Here is a 21,896-nt window from a genome sequence, read left to right as displayed (position 1 = left end):
TGGGAGAATGAGAGCTCTGTTTCAGTAGAATTATAAAAGTTTAGAAATATTTATAGATATACTCTCAAGCTGGTCTTCACCCTCTCCCGTCCTCCTTAACCTTGGAACCATCCTAATCTACCTCCATAACATATTCCTGTACCCAAAATCCCCAGGTTTGCCACACAGCAACCTGCCATTGGCTGCACCGTCAACTCCAACCTATATAAACAGTCAATCCACTCCTTCCACCACAGTTTTCTGCAAATGGACCAAGAGACTCCACTCCCGGGTCATTAACAGATAAGATCTTCCAACTAATTTAGATAGTAACTCTAGGGATTTTTCATACTATCTTTATTTGTTAATTAATTAATTAATGGATAATTAAATTTCTATGAAAAAGTGTGATATTTATTGACTATTGTACATGTGAAGGAGTTTAGTATAATTAGAATACATTGTATTGTAAATAATCAAATGTCATTACCAAATTGAAAACTGTAGTACCATTCCACATTCTCTATCCCCCCTTATGCTTGAAGGCAGGAAATGGTCAGTTCCTGAAACTTGGCCATAAATAGTTTGAGTTTGGCATTGAGGTAGTTCAAATCCTTTAAATTGTAACATTTTGATGATAAATTGCTTAATTAACCATGTAATAGTGTAGTTGTGTGTCAGTTCATTAACTCAGGACTTTGTTCTTGATTAACACATCTGTTCTGGAGGTTTCAAGTTTGTCTCATATGTCAAAGACATTGTTAAAGTTGCAATGGGAATGTTAAAACTCACTTTCATTAGAAGGGTCCTTAACTTTAACTTCACACTAATTTCCTTGAGTTTTTCAAACCCGATCATCTGGGAGAAGAAATCAGCAGAGCTCTCATTAGGTTCTTTTGGTTTTTTACTTGGAAGAAGCTGACCCTGTCTGGGCTAACTCCTGCAAACCTGCTCCAGGTTTGAAATGTCATTCGAATAAAGCTGGTCTTTTGTTTTCTGGTTTAGCACAATCTCCAGCACTCTTTAACATCAGAATGCTTCTTCTTGCCTCCAGTAAACTTTTTATGTGTGCTAGATATAACCTGAGGGAGCTGCCTGCACAGTCAGGGTCATCATATTGGCTTGCTGCATCACTTATATTCATATGCTCTTCTTGGGTTACATCTCCTTCTGGCTCCTGTCCACTTCAGGATAGGAGACAAAAACAGAAAAAGGCTACCTTATTCTTGAAGACATAATGGGTTAACAATTTATAAAAGAAACAAACAAGATTAGTAGACTCAGACTTAATCAAAACTGAAAATCAGGAAACAAGGGTCAAATCGGCCATTGAATTGAATTTATTGAATCTTCTTACTTGTGTAGATAATCAACAATCTTGGTTATGAGAGACCGTTTTGAACCTCAAACTGGCCTTTTATTATCATTAATTGTAAATTTTTTATTATCATTTAATATTCATTAGCACCACAAATGTTATTCATTTAGTTTTTCTATTCAATCACTCTCCATGTATCATTGATATGTGAACAACAGATGTGCCCCTCCCCTCAAATTTTATCATGATCTTGTATTTTTTATCTGAAATGCAGATTATAAAGCTTTCTTGTTCACAGAAAATTTGTTCTTGATGCTGTTAAGTTGCATACTTATTTTTCATAATCATAGACAGAAAAGTGAATTAAAAAAAATTAATTTAACAGCAGAGTGGGGAAAGGTGAATTTTATAGTGTTATTGAGATGGTTAGGATTCTAGTATCCTTGTAGGTAAATAAACAATCTGTGCAAAGTCATTAGTAATTGGAAAAGCCTCAGCATCTCAACCAGCTGGGTCTGTGTAACTAAAAAATCAAAGTCAGCTGGAGTTGTGAACATTAAAATAACCAAGGAAAATTACCTCACTGTTAGGAAAGTTGGACTGGAGAAAGTCAAGTTGCAAAGAGAGGAAGGCAAAGAGCTTCAAGTGATTAGTGGAGTTGGAAAAACAGTAACAACAACAGATGGATTTTGACACAATGAGGTAGAGAGATTTTAAGCCAGAGAAGATCGAAATGAGGAGATTCCAAATTACTAAGTCTCTGATGGGGAATATCGGAACGGACATATGCACAAGTACCACCTTTGAGGCGAAAGTGAATAATTTGGACAACTGAGATGAGCAGTAGTTGAATCAACCGATAACTGAGATTCTGTCAGAAAAAGTACATGGGGTTTGGCAAACTGCAAGTGGAAATGGACATCGTTGACATTACAGTTGAGACCACGTATATTTGTGAAATGAACTAGGAAGTGTTTGGGAGGTTTAGATCTTTCTGCAGATAAGCTTACACTATTAGTTTGAAAATTCATGGTGTATTCAATAGTAAGAAAAAGTGGGGGCATGCTGAATGAAGTAATGAAATTTTTGGATATGGTGATATCAATGATATTTTGGATATGTCAAGAATCTGGGTAAGAATATACCCAGATCCTTGACATAACGTAGCCACGACATACAAACTACTCGGACTCCTTCCAGTCACTATCTGGCAGAGTAGAGATAGCAAAATTATACACTAGCTGATCCAGAAGCCTCCTAAAGAGTTACCAATAGGTTCGGTTTGGTGTACTAACTAGTGGGCAGCCTGCGAACACCATTTTAGAGCTGTACCCTCGAAATGTAAGGAAGATTGGATCTCATAATGAAAAGTCATCAGTCACACTTCATGATGGAAGAGGTAGGGAAGGGTTGACTGGAACTTAGCTCTGGACTAAATTGGAGGCTTGAAGTGGTTCCACCACTTCAAGCCTCCAATAAGTAAAGTGGTAGTATTGTACCAGTTGATGAGAGTCATCTACCACCTAGTATTGCCTGGTAACACAGAGGGGCGACATTCCTCCATGTGGTGTGGGCATCACACCTCGACCCCCGCCTACGTTGGTTCACACAGGGATGATCACCCACAGTGTGCTTGTGCATGGAGGTTATACCCAGGATTACTAACAGTCCCACCATCGTGAAGGTGGGACTGTTACTAATCCATCCGGACTTCACTGACATTGGGTCCACTTGACTTGAATGTCACCTGAATATCAGTTCCATCAGCCTTAGCAGTTTTAGACTCCCAGGTAGCAAGTACAGCTTGTCTGGCATATCTGAGAGAATGTCTGTGACAACCTCAAGGCGAGTTAGGATTAAAGTTCAAAGTGTCTGCAATCCTGCCCAGACACGATAGAAGGGAGTATGTGATGAGGGCCTTGACATTTCAGCCCTGGAGAGATTTTGAAAGGCTCATGGGATAGAATTTTTTTCAGCATGGTCTGTGTTTATTCACAGGAGAGATTGCTTCTACAAGGATGGGATACACTTAAATAGAAAGGGTGCAAGAATATTTGCTGATGCTATTGAGACACTGTTAGGTGAGTCAGAAAACTGCTAGGGGAGTGGGATTCACAGACTAATAGATTAACAGTAGCCACAGGCAGAGGTGGAATTGATACTTGCACTGCTTCTATTGGAATGAGCAGCAGCCTGAAAAGCAAGTTGCTGGGGATTTCAGGAACTGCTGGGAATCATGAAACAAGTAACTACATGGGCTGTGTTAGAGTAACTAAGAATAAGAACAGGTGCATGTATACATGCCTGTACACCAATGCTAGGAGTATAGTAAATAAATTTGATGAATTTGAAGGGCTGGTCAAGACATCAAAGGTGGATATTGTTGGGTTATCAGAGACGTGGTGTCACATAGATATAAGGAATGCAGAATTGGGATTTGGGGAGTACAATGTGTACAGAAAGGATAGACAGGGAGGAGGGTTTATGCTGTTAGTTAAGATACACATTAAATCTAAGGAAGTGCATCCAGTTGACATAGATGGACAGTGCAATGTTGAGTCAGTTCAGTGTGACATAAGCACTGGGACAGCAAAAATGAGGGTAGGAGTTCGTTATAGGCCTAATGACTCTGAGGGTATAATGAACAGAGAAATAGTGGGCCAGTAAATCAGAGTGTCTAATAATGGGGGATTTTAACTTCCCAGATATTGACTGGAACTTGTGGGTTGGTAAGAATTTACAGATAAAGGAACCACTAGGTGGCAGTGATTACAGTGTACTGATGTGGGATTTACTTAAAGATGAAAATACCATCAGGAGTAAAGGGAAGGGTTTTTGCTTTGGTAAAGGTGACTACAGTGATCTCAGAGATTTTTTAAGTTCTATACAGTGGGACCAACTGATGATATTACCAACAGCAAATTCTAAATGGGAAGCATTCAACGAAGTAATCTTTTAAGCTACTAGGCTTTTTGTTCCAACTAAGATATACTGTTCTAGGTTTAGGCTCAAATGGATGTCAGATGAATTAATGAGACTTGTGGAAGAGAAGAAAAATACATAGGATGGATATAAATTATCAGGCGACACAGAAGTCTATGCTATATATAAGCTAATCTGTCATCAAGTCACAAAGGAGGTTAGGGAGCAAAGGCAGATTATGAGAAATCTTTGGCAATGGATGCAAAGAAAAACAGCAAAGACTTCTTTACTTATATAAACTCTAAAAAGAAAGGGATGAATCAGATTGGTCCACTTGATATCATTGGTTTGACTGTAGATGATCATTCTCAGATAGCTGCTAAACTAAATGAGTATTTTGCATTTATCTTTTTGCACCTCCGTAGCCAGGTGGGAAGGAGCAGCAGTGTGTAGCACATGCTTCTTGATTAGACCGGGGTTCGATCCTGTTACCACCAAATACGGAGGATGCGGAAAGGTCAGGGAATGATCACCGAATATCCCGGAGCAATATGGCCTTAGTTGCTAAGGCTCCTAAAAAAAAAAAAAAACAGCATCTACATTCACACATGAAGAGTCATTCAAGGAGCAGAGGGCCAGATGTTTATCAAACACTAACAGGGAGTTAAAGAATTTTGTAATAACTGAGAGCAAAGTGGAGGAGAAATTGTTGAAGCTAAACATAAGAAAGGCACCTCGGGCAGATGGGTACTATCCAGTTACATTAAAGGATGTGGCAAAGGAAGTGAGCAAACCCTTAGCCATAATTATGAGAGCATCCTTGGATTCAGGGGAAGTCCCCACAGACTGGAGATGTGCAAATGTATCTTCAATTCACAAAGGGGGGTCAAAGGGTGACACGAGTAGTTACAGACCTGTTAGTTTGACTTCTGTTCCAGGGAAAATAATGGCGTCACTGGTTAAAGAAACATTGCGGGATCATGTAGACAAGACAGCAGTAATAATCGGACACAGCATGGGTTTGTTAAGGGGAAGTCTTGTCTGACCAATTTGATTGGATACTACGATGTGCTCACAAAGGAACTGGATGCAAAAAAAAAATTTTTTTTTTTTTTATCCTATATGTGGATTTTAGGAAAGCTTTTGATACTGTTGCACTTGGAAGACTACTGTACAAATTGGAGCAGTTGGGCATTAAGGGCAAGTTGCCACAATGCATAACGGATGTTTCAGTGGGAGAAGAAGGAGAGTGATACTCATTGGTGGGGAGGATTGTTAATAACAGTAATGTCCTTATGCTGCTGCAACAGGATCTGTAAAAGCTGGGCAGATGGTCTGAGAAGTGGCAACTAACATTTAATATTGACAAATGCAAAGTACTGCATATGGGTAGCAGTAATCCCAGAGAAATGTACCAACTGGGTGGTGTTACACTCAGGGCAGTGGAGAATGAAAGAGACCTTGGGGTAATTGTGCAGTCAGATATAAAGTTTTCTAAACAGTGCAGACAGGCTGTCAGATTAGGTCATAGGATCTTCTCAATGATATACAGGAATTCTGTGAGCAGTAATAAGGAGGTAGGTGATTATCCCATTGTACAAGGCAGTGATCAGGTCACACCTTGAGTACTGTTGCAGGTCTGAAAGCCTCATTTTAAGAAGGATGTAGAGTTGCTAAAACGAGTACTGAGAAGGGCAACAAGACTGTGAGGGGGAAGAAAGAGGTGATCTTACGAAGAAAGGCTTAAGTTCCGCAAAATGCAGCATCTAGAGACCAGGCACCTGCATGACTATCTGATTGAGGTGTATAAGGCCTTGAATGGCTTGAGCAGGCTCAATGCTGATGTGATTCTTCCTCCTACTCAGATTACAAACCTAACGGGGACATAAACTGAAATTGAGGAAAGACAGTTGTTAAATAGATGTTCGGAAATTTTCCTTTAGCCAGCAGGTATTTGATTGCTCGAACAAACTTCCATCTGTCATTGTGGAAGTTGATAGCTTAAATAAATTAAAGGCAGAACCAGACAAACATTTGGAATGAATGGATGGGTAAAATGGGAAGGTAGGTTTTTTTTTTTTTTTTTTTTTTTTTGACTGATGCTGGTATAAGCTTGCTTTCTTCCATCATATGCCTCTACTAATGCGAAATGGTTCTTGAGGTTGTCACAGACATTGTCTCAGATATGCCAGACAAGCTGTATTTGCTACCTGGGAGTCTAAAATGCTGATAGAACTGATATTCGGGTGAGACTCAAATCAAGTGGATCCCATTTCGATGAAGTCCGGACAGTCTGTGGCAGCCAAATCCTCTACTTACACTTTCACGATGGGATGGTGGGACTGTTAGTAGGTTATACCCTTCCTGGGTATAACCTCCATTCACAAGCACATGGTGGGTGACCACCCAGGTGTGAACCAATGTAAGCAGGGGTCAGGTTTGGTGCCCACACCACATGGAGGAATGCCACCCCTCTATGTTACCAGGCAATACTAGGTGGTAGATGACTCTCATCAACAAGTGCAATACTACCACTTTGCTTATTGGAGGCTTGAAGGGGTGGAACCCATGTTTAGTCTGCAGAGCTAAGTTCCGGTCAATCCTTCCCCCATCTCTTCTTTCATGCAGTGTGATTGATGACTTTTGAGGTTATGATGAACATTGTGGTGAGATCCAATCTTCCTTACATTTCGAGGGTACAACTCTAAAACGGTGTTCGCAGGCCGGCCGTTAGTTAGTACACCGGACTGAACCTATTGGTAACTCTGTAGGAGGCTTCTGGATCAGCTAGTGTATAGATCCAGATCTTGCTACCTCTACTCTGACAGATAGTGACTGGAAGGAGTCCGAGTAGTGTGTATGAGGGGCATTGTCGAGGCCACGTTATGTCAAGGATTTGGGTATATTCTTACCATGTATACGCCATATCCAAAAATTTCATTACTTCATACAGTATTCCCCCCCCCCCCCCCACACACACACTTTTTCATACTATTGAATACACCATGAATTGTCAAACTAATAGAGTAAGCTCATCTGCAAAAAGATCTAAACCTCCAAAACACTTACTAGTTCATTTCACAAATATACGTGGTCTCAATTCTAATCTCAATGACATCCATTTCCACTTGCAGTCTGCCAAACCCCATGTACTTTTTCTGACAGAATCCCAGTTATCGGTTGATCCAACTACTGCTCATCTTAGTTGCCCAAATTATTCGCTGTATGATAACTTTGGCCTCAAAGGTGGTATTTGTGCATGTGTCCGTTCTGATATTCCCTGTCAGAGACTTGGTAATTTGAAATCTCCTCTTTTCGATCTTCTCTATCTTAAAATCTCTCTACCTCGTTGTGTCAAATTCATCTGTTGTCTCTACCATTCTCTAAACTCCACTAATCACTTCCTCTCTTTGAAACTTGACTTTGTCCCTTTCTCCGGTCCAACTTTCCTAACAGTGAGGTAATTTTCCTTGGTGATTTTAATGTTCACAACTCCAGCTGGCTTCTGTTTTCTAGTCGCACTGACCCAGCTTCTCGAGATGCTCAGGTTTTTGCAATTATTAATGACCTTGCTCAGATTGTTCATTTACCTATAAGAATACCGGACTTTCCTAACCATACAGCCAATACGCTTGATCTTTTTCTCACAAACAACCTTTCTGGGTACACGGTCAAAGTGAGAGGTCCTTTAGGCACCTCAAATCACAACTTAGTGATTGTCTCTTCTCCAATGGAGACTTTATCTCATGGCTGTTGCCAACTTCGTATTGTTTAGCATTACAGGAATGCAAAATGAGATGACCTGCAAGATTTCTTTTCCTTGGTCTGATTACTGTTTCAAAACTTCTGATGTCACCGTTTGCTCAGATCGTGTCAGTGAAATTATTCTTCCAGGAATGGAATCCTTTATCCTACACTCCACTTTAAAATCTCATCCTTTATCTAAACCTTGGTTTTCCAATAAATGTGCTAAGCTGTTCAAGAGAAGAATGTTGCATATCTTAATTGGCTTGTTTCTAATTTTTCAGTTTCATTTTCTGCCTACACCAAAGCTCGCAACAATTGTAAAGCAGTTATTAATCAGTCCAAACTAGATTTTGAACAGACTAAGAGTAGAAAACTTGCTTCTTTCCCTAATGGCAGCCGAGCAGTCTTGGTCTCTTGCCAAAGCTATTGGCCATAACTTTTGCCCGTCTCTGCTTCCACCTCTGTCCATTCCAGATGGTTCTGTTGTCACTTCAGCCAAGGATAAATCTGACCTGCTAGCATCCCATTTTTCTTCAAACTCATGTATTAATGATTTTGTTAAAACACCTCCCACCATTTCCAACCGCTGCATTCAATGCTTACTGTGGTCTTCCATTACAAGGATGTCAGAAGGATTTTGACAAATCTTGATGCTAAGAAAGCTCCAGGTCCCGATGGTATTTTTCCGCTTTTTCTCAAAACCTCTGCTCTTGAACTTACTCCTGTTCTTTGCCGCCTTTTTTCACTTTCATATTCCAAAGGTGTTTTTCCTTCAAAGTAACGGAGAAATTAATTAACCGCCAATTCTTAAACTATGTAGAAACCTTCCGTCTGATCAACGATCGCCAGTATGGATTCCATCAGTGTCGATCCACTGGTGATATTCTGGCTTGTGTTACCCATTTATGGACTAATTCAATGGAAAAGTTCGGTGAAAGACAAGCAGTTGTTCTCGACATCTCAAAGGCTTTCGATCGTGTTTGGCATAAAGGTCTTCTAAACAAACTTCCATTTTATGGTTTTGTAATTGCTTATTCAGTTTTCTCTCTGTCTTCTAACTTCTCCCCTAACACCGGTGTTCCTCAAGGTTCAGTTCTTTCCCCCACTCTTTTCCTCTTGTATATTGATTACCTTCTTCCATTGACTGGAAATCCTATCCATAGTTTTGCCGATGATAGCACATTGCATTCCACTTTCCATTTTGATTAACATTTTCCTGCTCGATCAGCTTCAACGTCTCGAAAATCTGCTACCAATTCCGTAAGTGCCGATCTCCAGGTAATTCTCCAGTGGGCAAAGACAACTTAGTTGATTTCAATCCTTCTAAAACTCAGTCTTGTCTTATATCTCGTAAAAAGGATTCTTCTGCTCCTATGTTTATCTTTGGTGAGACTCCGATTTCTAGGCAAAATGATATATCTCTTTTGGGATCACCCTGACTTCTAATCTGTCTTGGCGCAAGCACATTACAAATATTGCTTCCTCTCCATCTAAAAACCTTGGTTTTTCTCTTTCGCTCTTGGCATTACTTTTCTTCCAAACAGCTGTTCACTCTGTACAAATCGCAAATCCGCCCTACCATGGAATATTGTTCCCACATCTGGGGTGGTGCCCCCAAAACGTCTCTCAGGCTTCTTGATTCCGTTCAGAAGAGTGCAGTTAGGTTAATTAATGATTCATCTCTAACAGAGTTTGTCCACTTGCTGTCTCATAGACGTACTGTTTCTGCTTCATGCCTCTTCTACAGATACTTCCATGGATACTTCCTAAAATTGGCTTCTATAATTCCTGCTCTCTCTTTCAAAACAGTCTGAACACGTGCCGCCACCAGCCAACATCCATTTACTGTCCAACTTCAAACTCACAGAACCAACTTTTCATCTGTCTCGTTTATTCATTCAACTGCCATTTTCTGGAACAACCTTCCTTTGTACGTATTTCTTGAAAATTACAGTCAACAGAAGTTCAAGTCCAATGTCAACAAATATCTTCTTTCGACTTCTCAACCTCCAACCCAAGCACCGTACTAAGTACTATAGATTCTAATACCTCTCGTGTTTGGGGTTTACATTAAAAATAATAAAAATAAAATAAAATTTTCACACACAGAAATCCACATCTCTTAAAGTTAGATTTGAATAGCATTTTGTATTTGTGGTTTACAATGTGCATAAAAAAATAATAATAATTTAAGGACACATCTAAGACAAATTTCTCCTTCTCTTTTCTTTGTGTATAAAGGGATGAAAAACTGTTTGAGGTATAAAACACTGCTCAAAATTAATAACAAGTGCATTTCAGATGACAATGTTCAAGCTGAATAAATAATGACTGCATTCATTGTTATAGTGATTAGTTGTAAACTTTTCTGATTTAGTGGTTATGCCAGACTATGAACAGATTTTTTTCTTAATTACTTAGAATAATAAAATTAAGCCAATACCATAGAAATGGAAAGTGAGTGAATCTGTGAGTTAGGTGAGCTGACTATGATTGCTTGTATAAAAATTTCAAAAATAAATAATAAGAATAGTCTTATATTTAATGAAATAAATTTGTTTGTTGATAACTTTGGCAACTTTAATTTTTTTTAAGAATTTGTTTTTTTTATTCATAGAATGTCTCTGGAAGCAGAAGCTGTAGTTAGTAGTAAGAGGGGTGATAAAGATACGGCATATAATACAATTGGCAGGAGTTTTATGAGTGCCTCATCTAGGAGGAAGTTTGAGAAATCATCTAAAAGAAGTAGTATGAGGGTAAGAATGATGAAACATAACTTTAATGTAACATACACATATACAGTCGAACTTCCCTATAACGAATTCGATAAATCCAGCGAAAAAATTTGTTATAGAGAAATGTTGTTATACAGAGAATATCTTTTTTATTAGAAATTGTTATCTAATTAGAAAATGGAAACGAATCTACATTTATTTTTAATGTATTTTATTTCAAAAACATACTTATTTAAATTACGTTTACACAATTTTTGTTGGTAAGTATCACAAATTAAAAAAATCTGTAATTTTCGTTTGCACAGTACAATTAAAAAATTGTCTGATTCTCAAAGAAAACCTCACATTTGTTCAGAGCATTAAAAACATTATCAGGAACATTTTCACAAAACTGTAGACCCATACAAACCGTTAATCATTTCTTCGTGATCATGGTCGCATTTAACACTGTTCAGCAGTATTTCATCTTCATTTGGATGTTCTGCTGTGATCTACCTAAACATAACTATCCAGTGTTATTTCATTTTCGATGTTTCCGGACGATTCTAATAATGTCCAAAAGTTTTTCAGTTGTGAAAGGGGCAGTTCATCTTGTTCGTCCAGTCGCTGTTCGGCTTCTGTATTCAATGCAAATCCTGCTTTCGAAAAACAATTTTGAATAGTATATTCAGTGACATCATTTGTCCAAACTTTTGCCAGTTCAGAGATGCAATCTTTAAGGTTAATTGTAACCTCCAAGTTTCTATTTTCTGATAACGCATTGACAATCTTCATTATTATTCTCTTTCGATAATGAAATTTAAAATTTTTAATAATGCCTTTGTCCATTGGCTGGAGTTTTGACGTTACATTTGGTGGTAAAAACAACTTTGCACTTTTAAGTTTGGTAGAAATACTGACAGGATGTGCCGAAAAGTTGTCAGTTACCGACACAGTTTTCCTTTTTTCTTTTGTTATATGCTTGTCTAGTTTTAATATCCATTCTTCAAAAATATCACTTGTCATCCATGCTTTTTTATTAAAAGGTGTAGTCAACTTCCAAAGATTTTGTGCCTCTAAAACACCTTGGGTTTTTTGATATTCTGATTACTAAAAGTCTTAATTTTTCACTTCCTGTCATATTTGCTCCAACTAGCACAGTGATTCTTTCTTTGCTTTGTTTTCCGCCAAAACATTTATCATCCTTAAAAGCAAGTGTTCTATTCGGTAAACATTTAAAGAATAAACCCATTTCGTCAGCATTAAAAACATCCTTACGCTCATATTCTTCCAAAATCTTCTTTAAGGTATTGTTCCTCTAACTGTTGCAATCTTCTTCCCTTACATTAACACTTTCTCCACAAATAACCTTTTCCACAATTCTGTGGCGCTTCTTAAATTTATCTTGCCATCCAGTGCTCGCATTAAATTCTGTATGTCCAAAGGACTGTGCAAATTTCAGAGCTTGTTGCTTAATTATTAGGCCCAATATTGGGATATTCTTTTCACGTATCATTTGCACCCATTTTAGAACAGCTTTATCAACATCTTCGTACATACACAACTTAATTCGCTTCTTGTCTGCTCCTCCTTCAATTGCATTTAAAATTGATTCTCGATTTTTTTTTTTTTTAAATCGTAGATAAACTGCTTGCAGATATGCCATATTTCTCCGCAACATCTTTTTTCTTAAAACCCTGGTCAATATCATAACAATCTTTGCTTTATCATTACTACTTAAACACTTTCTCTTCAACATTGTTTTCACAATTGTAAAAATTACTGGACTGCAGCTCTTGCCGATACATACACCGAAAACTTTGCTGCGCTGGCCATATAGTGAATTGTTAGTACTGCCTACTCAATGACGTTTCACTGATGTAGTGATACTGTTGCCATTTCAACAGTATCACGTTGACCTTTCATATCAATCACTTTGAAGAAATATACGACTTTGTGAATTTCTTTTATTCTGCTTTCATTCATATGTACATGAAGAAAATTTGATTAATGTATGCTGTATGTTACTTTTCAGAAAAAAAAAAAATACAAGAGCATATAGCCTATGTGATTGATGACGAACGAAATAAAAAAAAAAAATCATAAAAACCATCTACTGGGAGTCCAGTTAGACGAGAACGGACATATCATATAATGATTGACATGAATGTCACGTGGTACAATTGAGGTGAGAAAGCGGATGTCACTCAGTAGGCGTTACTAAAAACCAACTATGGTAGCATTCTATGTATTGCTGTCACAGCATGCTAAAGATTTATTGCAGCGAATTTCATTTTCCCCTGAGCCAACATCAATTTACAAATCTACCCTATTTATTGTAAAGTTTATGACCACTTTTAAGAAAACCCATTTGGTTTAATAACTGTAACAAAAATGAAACAAAGACCCTCCTATGGGTGTCAATGCCCACAAGTGTTCACTAAAAGGATGATTATTTAATTCCAGATGCTAATGCGCAATTTCAGAAGGAAGGCAGTATATTTGAGCGGCTGTTTAGCAGTAAATGCTTGAAAATCTTCAAAAATGCTTTTACTAATTTTTTTAAAAATTCGTTATAGAGAGACTAACACTTCGTTATATGGGGTTAATTTTACCTGTAATTTCGTTTTAAAGGTGCAATGTTTCGCAAAAAATTTCGTAATATAGAGAAATTCGTTAAATAGAAGTTCATAATAGAGAAGTTCCACTGTATATCCATTTGTCTGAAAATATAAATTATATTTTATATTTTATAAAAAAATATATATAAAAAAATTGGAAATTATTTATTTTTACCTTATGGTTTCGCTTTTTTATTCTTTGAACCAAAAAGATAATGTGAAATTTCATTATTTCAGGTGCAATCAATAATAAGATGTCCATTCTAATGAGGCTATTAATGTAATGTCAACTTAATTATTATATAATGTCATTAATAATGTCAACTTAATTAAAAAGGTCACTTGACAGATGCCCATCTTTCTTTTTAATTTCAGGGAAATGTCTTTTTTTTTTTAATTCTAATTAAACAGTGCCAGTATTTCATCTTTTCTAAATGGATATTTATCGTATGTACATTTTAAGTTTTAATAAAAATTTTAAAACATGCTGCTGTGTTACCCTTTTTATTTTCAAAAAAAAAATTTAATTCTGCCGAAAATTGAAAATTGCATATTATTCCCATATCCTCTTCCATTTTCCAGTTTTAAAAGACTGTTAAGTGCATGAAATTTGAAATGTGCCTTTGCATATATTACTGATTATTGTTTATGTAAATATAAATTTTTTTTAACACATTTATATTCATATTATTAGTTACTATAAACATGAAAAAACATATTCATACTATAAACATGAAAACAGCAGTAACTGCTGTTTTTGTGTTTATTTCAAAATTTATTTTGAATTTGGTGTATTTTATAGTGCACAAAATTTGAAAATGACTACTTTCTGCAGTGTAGCAGTCATCTTGATTCCATTTCTTTACTACGTAAAAAATAATATATTTTTCAAAATCAGCTAAGTAAGGCAGTAGATGTTTATTGAACTAGCGGGAGAACAAATGACCTGAAACTATAAATACAAATAAAATCCGTGTTTGCATGATATCATGCTACTCTTCAATCAAAAAGCAAAGTACTGTATACAATAATATGTTGCATATACAATGCCAGGTCACATGACAGGTTCTTGTGTACCATTTACGTACGAGGTTATTCTGTGCGGACGAAGCTCCGTGAAGCTCTTGGAACAGAGAAGTTTTTCCTGATTTATTTTCTGATTTATTAGCTTAAATTGTCATATTAACTTATTTTCTAGAGTAGCTTTATATTCCTAGTTATGATACTTAGTTTAAAGTTTAACTTAGACAGAGATTTTGTAGGTATTACTTAGTATCGGTAACGGTATCAAATCCACGTGTTACAAATTGAACGAGAAGTCTTTTTTTTTAACCAAATTTAGTTGATTTATTAACCAATTGTTATATCAAATTATCTTCTATAAGTAGATTATAGACCTAGTGAGGATCCTTAGTTTATTCTAAATTGAGATAGCGAGATTTGGAAGCTAATCAATACTTACGAGTCCGTAGAAGTACCGTTCGAGAATTCCCGCCATTTTTACACGATAGCATAAGCTTAGTGTAGTATAGTGCCAATATAATACAATTAAATTGACAATATAATATAATATTGTCAATTAATCAGTAAATCTATTAATCTTGATAAACTTGATTGTCGATTAAATTGTATTTTTAACTCTATATATTTATAACAACTTAATCGTAACAAATAATTAATACATAACTATAGTGGTACACGTGATACGGAAGTTGTATAAAGGGAACTCGTAGAAAACACTAGATACCGAAAAAAAAATAAAAATAAAAATAAAAAATAACATAACTGTTTTTGGATATAACTTAAGGATTTAATTTTTGTTTTGAAATTTTATTGAATTAAATCGGAATCATGACTCTGACCAGAGCAGCAAAGCAAAAGGCTCAAGCTAATGGGAGTGCTGTGGTTCAGGGGAGAACTGAGGGGGGCAGTTGCCCTCTGAATCACAGTCTTTTAAAATGCACTGTTTGCTTGATGTTTGCGGAGCAGTCGGGTACGGGACATGATGCTGCCAAGGGGGATGTTTTTGTGTGTGCACGATGTAAGGAGTGCAAGGAAATCAGGCGACAACTCAGCGTTGTTATGGGCCTTTATGAGAGCTTGAAGGACAGGGTGGATGCCCTCGAAGGAAATAAATTGAGGGGCCTATCAAGCTCTCAGCTGCCCACATCAACGCCAGAGCTTGCACTTGGTCATCAGGCAACACAGAGGCAGCCCCCTAGGCAGAATGCGCTGGTCCCACAGGAACTAGTAGTTGTTGGTGACTCTATTGTCAGGGAAACGGGGAACATGCTTTGTAAAAAGGATAGGTGGAATAGGACCAGGGTATGTCTGCCAGGGGCAAAGGTTGATGACGTTGTAGAGCGGATATCATCTTTTAAGGGCACAAAAGGTGATATAGTTGTACACGTTGGCACTAATGACATTAAGAGTAGGAGACCGGCGGAATTACTTAGCAAGTACAGGTCACTGTTGAAAAAAAGCCGTGAATTAGGGTTGAATTTGAAAGTGTCTGCAATTCTGCCCAGACACGATAGGAGGGAGTATATGATGAGAGCCTTGTCGATCAATTCGGCCCTGGAGGGATTGTGCAAGGCTCAAGGGGTAGAATTTTTTTCAGCCTGGACTGTACTTGTTAACAGGAGAGATTGCTTCTACAGGGATGGGATACACTTAAATAGAAAGGGTGCAAGAATTTTTGCTGATGCTGTCGAGGCAGTGTTAGGTGGGTCGGAAAACTGCTAGTTGGGGGGGATACAAATACTAATAGATTAACAGTAGCCACTGGTAGAGGTGGAAGTGATTCTTGCACTGCTTCTATTGAAATGAGCAGAAGCCTGAAAAACAAGATTCAGGATATTTCAGAGACTGCTGGGAGTCATTGCGGTACAAGTAAACACATGGGTTGTGTTAGGGTAGCTAAGAATAGAAACAGGTGCATGTATACCTGCGTGTACACCAATGCTAGGAGTTTGGTAAATAAATTTGATGAATTTGAGGTATTGCTCAAAACATCAAAGGCAGATATTGTTGGGATATCAGAGACGTGGTGTCACACAGATATAAGTAATGCGGAACTGGAATTTGGGGAATACAATGTGTATAGAAAGGATAGATAGGACAGGAGGGGAGGAGGGGTTATGCTATTAGTTAAGAAACACATAAAGTCCAAGGAAGTGAAGCCAGTCGACATCGATGGACAGGGCAGTGTCGAGTCAGTTTGGTGTGACATAAGCATAGGGGAATCAAAATTGCGAGTAGGAGTGTGCTATAGGCCTAATGACTCTGATGAGTATAATAAGATATTGTACAGGGAAATAGAGTGGGCCAGTAAATCAGAGAGTCTTATAATGGGGGATTTTAATTTCCCAGATATTGACTGGAATTTGTGGGTTGTTCACTCGCACACTAGCAAGGCTTTTGTGGATTTATTGGATGATTGTTTTCTACATCGTGAGGCAACAAGAGGGAGCAATACTCTTGATCTGATTATCAGTAGTGATTCTTCATGCATTAAGAATCTGCAGATAAATGAACCACTAGGTGGCAGTGATCACAGTGTGTTGAAGTGGGATTTACTCAAGGAGGTAACTACCATCAGAGGTAAAGGGAAGGGTTTTTGTTTTCGTAAAGGCGACTATGATGGTCTGAGACAGTATTTAAATTCTATACAGTGGGACCAACTGATGATGTTACCAACAGCAAACTCAAAATGGGAAGCATTCAAGGAACTAATCTTGGAGGCTACCAGGCTTTACATACCAACTAAGAAATATTGTTCAAGGTTTAGGCCTAAATGGTTGTCAGATGAACTAATGAGACAGGTGGCAGAGAAGAAAAATGCATGGGATACATACAAATTAATGGGTGCATGGAAGCCTATGATAGATATAAGTTGGTCTGTAACCAAGTCACAAAGGAGATTAGGCAGGCAAAGGCAGACTACGAAAAATCCTTGGCAAAGGATGCAAAGAAAAACAGAAAAGAGTTCTTTACATATTTAAACTCAAGAAGGAAAGGGATGAATCAGATTGGTCCACTGGATATTGATGGTTCAACAGTTGAGGATCCTGCTCAGGTGGCTAACAATCTAAACGAGTATTTTGCATCTACATTCACGCATGAGGAGTTATTCAGGAAGGAGAATGATGTAGGTAAAGTAAACATTGGCAGTGAGCTGGATGATTTTGTAATAACTGAGAAGAAAGTGGAGGAGAGATTGTTGAGGATAAACATAAAAAAGGCACCTGGGGTGGATGGGATCTATCCAGTTATATTAAAGGAGGCAGCAAAGGAAGTAAGCAAACCCCTAGCCATAATTATGAGAGCTTCTTTGGACTCAGGGGAGGTACCCATAGACTGGAGATGTGCAAATGTAACCCCAATTCACAAAGGAGGATCAAAGGCTGACACAAGTAATTTTAGACCTGTTAGTTTAACTTCTGTTCCAGGTAAATTAATGGAGGCACTGGTTAAAGAAGCACTGCAGGATCATCTAGACAAGAATTCAGTTATAGCTCAGACGCAGCATGGTTTTGTTAAGGGCAGGTCTTGCCTGACCAATTTGATTGGATACTATGATGTAGTCACAAAAGAACTGGATGCAGGGAATAACTTTGATATTATATATTTGGATCTTAGAAAGGCTTTTGATACTGTTGCACATGGAAGACTGCTGCACAAATTGGAGCAGTGTGGCATTGGAGGCAAATTGCTGCTATGGATAAGGGGATGGTTGAGTGGCAGAAGACAGAGAGTGGTAATCAATGGACACTGCTCAACGTGGACTAATGTTATTAGTGGAGTTCCTCAGGGTTCAGTGTTGGGTCCGTTGTTGTTTTCGGTGTTTATGAATGATATTGATGATGGGATATCAAGTTTAATGTCCAAGTTTGCAGATGATACAAAGGTTGGCAGGGTTGTTAAGGACACTACTGACGCTATGCTGCTGCAACAGGATCTGGAAAGGTTGAACAGATGGGCTGAGAGGTGGCAAATGAAGTTTAACATTGACAAATGTAAAGTACTACATATGGGAAACAGTAACCCCAGAGCAACGTATCAACTCTGCGGTAATACACTGACAGTGGTGGAGAATGAAAAGGACCTGGGGGTAATTGTGCAGGCAGATATGAAGTTCTCTGAGCAGTGCAGACGAGCTGCAAGAGTAGCTCATGGTGTCTTGTCAATGATATACAGGAATTTTTCTAGCAGGGATAAGGAGGTGATTATTCCCTTGTATAAGGCAATGGTTAGGCCACATCTTGAGTACTGTATACAGGTCTGGAGGCCTCATTTCAAGGAGGATGTAGAGCTGCTGGAACGGGTACAGAGAAGGGCAACAAGATTAGTGAATGGAACAAAGGGTTGCTCTTACGAAGGAAGGCTTAAGTTTTGCAAATTACAGAGTCTGGAGACTAGGCACCGGCGAGGTGATCTGATAGAGGTGTATAAGGCTTTGAATGGTTTGAGCATGCTCAATGCCAATGGGATTCTTCATCTTGCTCAGAATAATCACCTCAGAGGGCATAAATTCAAATTGAGGAAGGACGGATGTCGGATAGATGTGCGGAAATTTGCCTTTGGCCAGCGGGTGGTTGGTTGGTGGAACCGACTTCCATCACTTGTTGTTGAAGTTGATAGCCTAAACAAATTTAAAGCTCAACTGGACAGGTATTTCGAACGAACGGAGGGGTGAAATGGGAGTGGTGTGTGTTTTTTTTTTTTTTTTTTTTTTGGCTGATGCTGAATAAGCTTGCTTTCTTGCATCATATGCCTCTACTAATGCTAATGCTAATGCTAATTTCTGTGCAAAAACTATAAAATTTCAGATTTTAAATTATTTTTTAACAGTGAACCCAAGAACATTATTTTCAAGGGTCATGTTGTTGCTGCTGCTGCTGTTGTTATTATTATTTGGTAGGAGCATTAGCAACTAAGGCCATATTGCTCCAGGGATATGCAGTGGTCATTCCCTGACCTTTCCCCATCCTCCGTATTTGGTGGTCACGGGCTCGAACCCCGGTCTAATCAAGAAGCAGTGTGCTACACACTGCCGCTCCTGCCCACCAAGGGTCATCTGTCAATTAACCTGCCACTACACTACTGCTTGGTTAATACAGTAATATAATATTTCTCAAGCATATCTTTTTGTGAATATGAATCTTATATACTTTTAACCATTGTTTTTTAAGAGTTATGAAAAGAAGTTTGTGATTGGAACAAATGTTTAAAACAAAAATTCAGGGACTACAGCTAATTCACATGCTGATCACCTAGTTTTTTTACAAATATGTAATGAAATATGTAACTGTCTAATAACAGTGTAGATACACCATAGTTTACTAATGGTGTACTATGGTGTATCTAAAAGAAATAGGCAGATTGCTTTATTCAAGCCAAAAGTGAGAAATGAACAGACTTTCTGCACAAGTTGGGAGGACAATCAGCTTGCTTGGCCTGTTTAGGATTGCTTTTTCCAGAAGTTTGCATTTCAGAAGTTATTTTTCTTGAGTTCATCAATTTATCTTTCAAAACTTTTGGTATTATAAACTGGATTTAAACACAAGTCAGTGCCATTCATTAGTGACTGCTTGTTGCACTTTTCAATTTGGTAACTCTGAAAAGTGTTCACATGGGTTTTTTTGACCATTTTGCTTTCAAATTAAACAAAAACTTGAAATTATTCAAAAGTTTGAAAACGGTGCATCTGTTAAATCTCTAAAGAACCATTATAATATTGATGGCCAAACCATACACGACATCGTAAATAATAAAGGGATGCATCGTATTGGACATGCGAGTAGTATGTGTTAAGTTTTTTTAGTTTTTTTTTTCCGTGGTTAACCACGGGTAACTGAATTAGCGGATATGGGGGCACAACTGTAGTTGGCTTCATCATCGATGGATGGGCAGGTACCCTGGTAATGCAACATTCCATCACAGTTGCAAAGTTATGTCCACAATATGAGAGATGCCAAATGGTGAATAAATAATAATTTATTAGAAGACTAAATGCACAAGGCATAATTTCTTATGGGTTTAGGTAATTAACTATATAATAACGGTGTAGATACACCATAGTTTACCCATAAATTTGAACTACGTATGTAGTGTAAAGGCATTATTTTAATTGTATCTCATATTGTGGGTGCCTTCACGAGATAGCTACTATTGCACTACTTTGAATAAATAACACGTCTTTAGTAGTGAAGACTACTGTTATTTATTTATTTTCAGTGGATACCACCCAGACGATCGTTTTGAAGCTAGTTGGCTTCATTATCGGTGGATGGGCAGGTACCCTGGCAATGCAACATGCCATCACAGTTGTGAAGTTATTTCCACAATATGGTAGATGCCAAATGGTGAATAAATAATAATGTATTAGAAGACAAAATGCACAAGGCATAATTTCTTATGGGTTTACGTAATTAACTATATAATAACAGTGTAGATACACCGTAGTTTACCCATAAATTTGAACTACATATGTAGTGTTAAAGGCATCGTTTTAATTGTATCTCATATTTTGGGTGCCTTCACAATGAGATAGCTGGTATTGCACTATTTCGAATAAATAACGCTTCTCCACTAATGTTATTAGTGGAATCCCCCCAGGGTCGGCATTGGGCCCATTGTTGTTTTGTATATTTATCAATGATGATGAAGGCATATCAGGCTTAATGTACAAGTTTGCAGATGATACAAAGGTTGACAGGGTTGTTAATGATTAATGACAGTATGCTACTGCAACAGGGTCTTGAAAAGTTGGGCAGATGGGCTGAGAAGTGGCAACTGAAGTTTAACATTGACAAATGCAAAGTACTCCATATGGGTAGCAGTAACCCAAGAGAAACATACCAACTGTATGGTACTACACTCAGGGAGACTGTTCTTACAGACTGTTCACTCAGGGAGGTGGAGTATGAAAAAGACCTGGGGGTAATTGTGCAGTCAGATATGAAGTTTTCTGAGCAGTGCAGATGGGCTGCCAGAGCAGGTCATGGAGTTTTGTCAATGATAAATAGGAATCTTGCTAGCAGAGACAAGGAGGTGATTATCCCTTTGTATAAGGCAATGGTCAGGCCACACTTTGAGTACTGTATACAGGTCTGGAGGCCTCATTTTAAGAAGGATGTAGAGCTGTTGAAACGAGTACAGAGAAGGGCAACAAGATTGGTTAGGGAAACGAAGGGGTCCTCTTACCAAGAAAGTTCTGCAAATTGCAGTGTCTGGAAACTAGACACCTGTGAGGTGATTTGATTGAGGTGTATAAGGCCTTGAATGGTTTGAGCAGGCTCCATGTTGATGGGATTCTTCCTCTTGCTCAGATTACAAACCTGAGGGGACATAAATTCAAATTGAGGAACGACAGTTGTAGAATTTATGTGCAGAAATTTGTCTTTAGCCAGCAGGTAGTTCATTGCTGGAACAAACTTCCATCTGTCATTGTGGATGTTGATAGTTTAAATAAATTCAAGGAATAACTAGACAAAGTTTTGGAGCGAATGGATGGGTGGAATTGGAAGGATGGTGGGGTTTTTTTTTTTTTTTTTTTTCCTGGCTGATGCTATATAAGCTTGCTTTCTTGCA

The 21,896-nt window shown here is 37.9% G+C and overlaps 1 protein-coding gene across 5 annotated transcripts in view; it reads left to right on the top strand.

The window, feature by feature from the left end:
- Positions 1–21,896, top strand: part of LOC150079199 (kazrin-like) — a 358,730-nt gene that overhangs the window by 305,807 nt on the left and 31,027 nt on the right. For all 5 annotated transcript variants that reach the window (XM_090382316.1, XM_090382314.1, XM_090382315.1 and 2 more), the window contains one exon: positions 10,584–10,722. In XM_090382316.1, the coding sequence (XP_090238442.1) occupies positions 10,584–10,722 (139 nt within the window). The remainder of the gene's footprint in view (positions 1–10,583; positions 10,723–21,896) is intronic.

Source organism: Mastigoproctus giganteus, chromosome 10 (genome assembly GCF_048544385.1).
Source record: "Mastigoproctus giganteus isolate SK-2022 chromosome 10, ASM4854438v1, whole genome shotgun sequence".
Taxonomy (NCBI): domain Eukaryota; kingdom Metazoa; phylum Arthropoda; class Arachnida; order Uropygi; family Thelyphonidae; genus Mastigoproctus; species Mastigoproctus giganteus.
This window is presented reverse-complemented; position numbering and strand designations above follow the sequence as displayed.